We start from the raw sequence: 5,439 nt of genomic DNA, 5'->3' as shown, positions 1-5,439 counted from the left end.
ACACACACTGAACATTTCTTTTCACTTCACCTAAGCAGACGCTCAAGTCCTTTTACAGTGAAGGATACGTTTCAGCAAAAACAGGCTCAGGCCCAGAAAGACTTAACTGAAGAGCAGTGAGTAGTCTTTGACGGCGTCTGGAGGCAATTTCCTCCAACAATAACGGAGTAGCTAGCCAGTGATAAAATGAAGACTAAATGTTGGTGGACGTTACATTGCTTTGACACAGCAAAATTTCCAGTTGTCAAAAGTGTGAAAATCTGGTTCTGTCCACCCTGAGGCCAACCTTAGTGTTTGCTGTCATGGCACAAATCAGAGTATTGTAATTTAGTAGCCTTGTATTGGAATCCGTCACACAAGGAAAGACGGTCAACCTCCCACCCACCCAGCCCCTCAACACACACTCCTTGTATGAATCACTCAGAGAATTCAACTATTGAGTTCAATAATTTATTCAAATAAGTAAATAAGAAGACATTGTTTTCAGCAATGCACTCCATTGACATATATTACTCTCTTCAACTTAAATAAAATCACATTTGTTCATATGCATCAGAGATTTATCAAACAATAAACAAATTCCATATTTAGGTAACTGGTGCTGTTCTGAGTCAGCCACAGCTACTGATGTGCATCATGGCTTCATTGCAATATTAGTCCATATGTTTTCTTTTTTCTCTGAGCATGCTCAGTATCAATTACATCTCAATCATAATAACGTCCAGCTTCTAACAGTTCAGTCATTCACATTTCATTTTTACGAATAGGTTACATGGACCACGAACAAGCCATGGCTGGGTCCCAGGTTTTGCAAGTCAGCACACAACAGCGTCCACGGGTCCTTTTCCTTCCCCTGTGGCGTAAAACTGCGAGTCCCTTCCCCATCACGCCATGGGCAAAACATGAAAAAGAAACCTCCTCGGCGGACCTCCTACTCCCAGCCTTGCCGCCGCCGCAGTGACCCGTTTCCTTTCCGCGGGGGAAGACAATGGGCTGGTCCGATGCGTCACGGCGGAACCGCTCCGCCTCCGACAGCAGCACCGCAACAGGGAATCGGCCAGGCAGGCAGACAGACAGCTGTCGATGTCCGCTATCCAACGCCTTTTTTGTCCTCACATGAAGGACAGGTTTGACTTTTCTTCCATCGCTGTTACCGTTTCACAGCGGACCGGGTGTGTTCAGCGCTCGTGCAGGGACAGATAGGGGACCCACTGGTTCTTGCAGCGGCTCTCGTCGCAGTAGTCGCTCACGTCCTGCAGCGCCTGGCACTTGAGAGCTTGGCATTGGGGGTTCTACAGAGCAACGAGGGATGAAACAAGATATAATGAAATATCATGCTACAAAAAAACAACCATGCCATTTTAACGCGTTGCCCATTTTTGGAAATGCACTTTAACGCCAAAGTGTACTTACAGTGACGAGAATGCAATGCAGGTCTTTGGGCTCATTGCCGTTGTTGTCGTTGTTGTCGGTGTTCGGCTCGCCCAGGACCTGAGCAAGGCGTCTCATCCCCGAAACGCGCAGTATGTTGATGTCGTTGTCGCAGCAGAAGGCTTGGAGGAGGGTGAAGTGGATCTGCAGAGCGATGTCCCCTTCGTCCTCCTCGTCTGTAGCCAACAAGCACAGAACGACACTGTCCGGATCTCTGCAGAGAGAAAATGGGGTTTGCATAAGTCAACGGGTTTGTTTGTTTTTTTCCTTCTGTCAAACTCCAATGATAACATCATTGCAATTTTTCTCATTTGCATCTTACTCGGGTGCAAGAAACAAAATAGGCCAATACTTACACATTCATGAGTTTAGCAGACTCGTAGACTCCAACGGTTAGGCAGTCTTGTCGCTGGGCTGCCACCAGCAGTTCTTCCAAAGCTTGACTCACGGTCTCCATCCTTCGAGAAGAAGAGTGCAATTCAGTTAGAAATGTGAAACGTTCACAACCACCAAAATGTCAAAAAAAAAGATTAGAGACTACAATTTGACGCAAGTCTACGTTGGATGGTGCAACCCTTTGTCAATGCATAATTCAAGGCGCTCTAGTCACGATGCACACACAACTTACTTTTTCTCGGTAATGTTGCATCCAACGACTTCTTCCAGAGTCATATTGAAATTAGTAATATAGTCCACAAGGTTCAGGGTAATATCCAAAGAGTGTATTTCCGAAGAAAAGATGTTAGAATGTCCGTGCTAGATAAGTAATCCAGTTCAGTATAGAGATCCCTGCAAATGTTAGTTCACTTTTCAGCTGTAAGTCCTTGTCAATGCTCTGCAAGCTTCAAGAGCGATAACTGACACAACGCTGTGAAACTCCAGCTCTTTATTCGCTTTCGGGGGCGGGCGTGGTGGAACTCAGACGCTTCCCATCCTGGTTGGTCGAGCTGTGTAGAAATTCTGTGCTGCCTAGCCATTGGTTGCACTCTGAAGGTAACCCACGTGGGATGTTTCGGAGAATCCCCCACCGTCCCCTCTCATACTACCAATTTGTTTACTTGACTTTTCAGTGTGGTGGAATTTCCAGCCATTTCTTCACACTTTGCAAGCTTTAGTTAGTCAAATTTTGTTTTTTGTTTTTTTTGTTGGGACCAGGAAAAAGAAGGGCTACTGTACAGGTCTGCACAGTTGTACACTGCAGCTTTTCACTCCTTTGTGATTGCTTATTTCCACATAAACAGGCGCGAACATTATTTGATTAAAAAAAACAAAAAACAATATGTTCCGGGGCGGGGGACGCTGGAGCAGCGGCACCTGACAACCCTCGTGTTACGCGGGGAGCATGCATCTCTCATGCTATTGTGTAACGAGCATGGGTGTGGGTTGTGCAAGGGCTTGAAATAACTGCATCAATAAATGTGCGTGCTTCCCAGACAACTCAATCCAGAACGTGGCCGAGTTTCTGCCCTGAAGAGTCCATCCTTCGGCCGTGTTCTAGATGGTGCTAAGAATACCCCTGGTCGCAGGATTAGGCGCTGTTTACAGCCTATTAATGGACCGTGGGGCTGTTTGCGTTTCGAAATCTCGCTTTGCAGTAAAGTAGCAAAAATAAGATTTACACCCATTTGTATGCTCAACATCCTGGCACACTGTTTAGGAAGAGGCGCCTCATGCCTCCGATGTGTAGCCAAACCCGTGCCCACGCACGAGATGAGCGTGCATGCACCATATGGCCTATGCACACGGAGCGTTTGGTTAAAACATATTAATTTCGTCTCCGCTCTTGACTACGTACCCAGCTAATCCAACAAAAAGCGGGGTTGCGCCTGTTTAAAAACGAGCGTAAGACGACATCTACTGATTTCAATAAGGCATTGCACCGATACTGCAAAGGCATGTTTCAACACGTTACGGTTGCGTGAGTGGTTTCTCAAAAACACCACCACTTCGCTGCATCACGTGTCCGCTGGTAGTGACATCGAAATCTCTATTGTCAAACGAATCAACAGCCTTGATTAAACCATTTGCGAGATTCTCAGTATCATCTAAAAAAAAATTTTAAACGGTCTCCTGGCAATGACCGGAAGTCTATTTGATCAGTAATCTGCATATGTATTGTCTTATCACGGTCACAGTCGCCAATTTATTGAGTCATCTCCATTACAATATCGGTGGTCTTCGTTTACATGCGTAAAAGCGTCAACTACAGGGAGGGTTTTTTTTCTGGTTTTGAGGCGCCATCTGGCGGCATAGTAAAGTTCTAGGTTTAAACAAGGTTATTTTCAGTGTCTTTATGCATGCTCGGTAATCCCTGTAAGAAAATCAAAGAAAGTTGAATCAGTTCATCTGGACACAACGTTTGTTGAGAGATGCTGACAGATGACAGATTGACAGAATTTGTCAAAAAACAATGTGTCCTCATTAACTGAGTCAACTTGGTCATTTTCAGGGGTTTACCTAGAGGGCGAGGTCTTTTATTTATTCTCACCTCCGATGAAGATAATTAATTACTTGCATTCATAGTTGTAGCACAGGAGTTGGAAAGAGATTAACCTAACCACAAATGTAATTGTGGTTAGGATTGTTTTTAATGTGTTGTTCACACATTCTGTATACTGCCCTTGTCTTAAGGGTCATTTATGACCCGCCTTCGTTAAACATCGAAATGAAAGCAACGTAATTTAATTTTAAAACCCAAATCTGTTTTGTACAAAGAAACAACCTGTCATTCATCACAAACATTGTGACTACCTGGGTTTCCTCTTCACAGTGCAGAAAGACTGCATTTAATCAGTGGACACCACTCGTTTTTATAGGGTCAAACATGACCCTAAAGCAATCTTGGTACCCTAGTGATGTACAGCTTTCATGGAAATATGAACAAAAACAATGTTTCCCTTTTTCTAATGTTGGGGTCAATCTAGGAAAAGTCATTTAGAGTCTTTTCTCTGCTGATAAACACTGTTACGGGCCTTTTTTGCCCTGTAGACAACAGAAGGATTAAGGGGTTGGTTATGTTAGATGGCCCTTCATTTGAAATTCTTCAATGCTATTGATCATTGCACGTCTCTGGAGTAGTATCCTTTATATTCTTTTAACATGTTAACCACTTAAACTTAACAATGGTTACCTGCTTCAACCAAAAACGCAAGTGCGGTCACGTGAAAATCGTTTAGGCAAGGCAAATGTATTTATATGGCACATTTCAGCAGCAAGGCAATTAAGAGTGTTTTACATAAAAGGCATTAAGAGAAGCAACATAAGGTGATAGAAAAAAAATAAAATAAAATTCACAGTGTAGTGTAAGATGAAAATCAAAATCTTCAAGTTTTATTTAATAAAAGGCATCAGCAAAGAGAAAGAAAAAAAGTCTTCCGCCTTGATTTAAAAGTAGTGAGCGTTCCATTAGACCTGCAGTTTTCTGGGAGTTTGTTCTAGATATGTGATGCATAAAAATTGAAAGCTGCCTCCCCATGTTTCGTTTTCACCGCGGGGACAGAAAGCAAACCAGACAAGCTGAGAGGTCTGGATGGTTCCTAGTGTAGCAGGAGATCAGAAATGTGTTTTGGCCCTAAACTATTCAGTGCTTTATAAACCAAGAGCAGAGTTTTAAATCACTTCTTTGATGGACAGGAAGCCAATGTAATGACCTCGGGACTGGAGTGACATGATCCACTTTTTTGGTCTTAGTAAGGACATAGGGAGTGTTCTGAATCAGCTGCAGCTACAACGACGACTACTATTACCAATACCACTACTTTCGGCTGCTCCTGTTAGGGTTCGCAACACTGGATCATCCGTTTCCATTTCTTCCCGTCCTCTGCATCTTCCTCTGTCACGCCAGCCACCTGCATGTCCTCCCTCACCACATCCATAAACCATCTCTTTGGCCTTCTTTTCCTCTTCCCTGGCATCCCCATATTCAGCATCTTTCTCCCAATATACCCAGCATCTCTCCTACACCCATGTCCAAGCCATCTCAATCTTGCCTCTTGCTTTGTCTCTAAA

The 5,439-nt window shown here is 43.8% G+C and overlaps 1 protein-coding gene across 1 annotated transcript; it reads right to left on the bottom strand.

Moving 5' to 3' along the window:
* Positions 1-436: 436 nt before the first annotated feature.
* LOC130109330 (growth arrest and DNA damage-inducible protein GADD45 beta-like) lies at positions 437-2,301 on the bottom strand. Its single transcript, XM_056276182.1, has 4 exons — positions 2,060-2,301; positions 1,788-1,889; positions 1,414-1,645; positions 437-1,292 (listed from the first exon to the last, which is right to left on the bottom strand). Exons 1-4 carry the CDS (start codon positions 2,101-2,103, stop codon positions 1,179-1,181), a joined length of 492 nt encoding a protein of 163 aa, XP_056132157.1. The 5' UTR covers positions 2,104-2,301; the 3' UTR covers positions 437-1,178.
* Between the last annotated feature and the right edge of the window lie 3,138 nt (positions 2,302-5,439).

Source organism: Lampris incognitus, chromosome 3, assembly GCF_029633865.1.
Source record: "Lampris incognitus isolate fLamInc1 chromosome 3, fLamInc1.hap2, whole genome shotgun sequence".
NCBI lineage: Eukaryota > Metazoa > Chordata > Actinopteri > Lampriformes > Lampridae > Lampris > Lampris incognitus.
Note: the sequence above shows the minus strand (reverse complement) of the source record. Positions and strands in the feature narration are given on the sequence as shown.

What these genes read in the sequence shown, in the direction of transcription:
- LOC130109330 (XM_056276182.1), bottom strand. Translation starts at nt 2,103, where the DNA reads ATGACTCTGGAAGAAGTCGTTGGATGCAACATTACCGAGAAAAA. An exon ending in TCTGCTAAACTCATGAATGT is followed by an intron (nt 1,646 to 1,787) that starts GTAAGTATTGGC and finishes TTCTCTCTGCAG; the next exon opens with AGATCCGGACAGTGTCGTTC. An exon ending in TGCATTGCATTCTCGTCACT is followed by an intron (nt 1,293 to 1,413) that starts GTAAGTACACTT and finishes GTTGCTCTGTAG; the next exon opens with AACCCCCAATGCCAAGCTCT.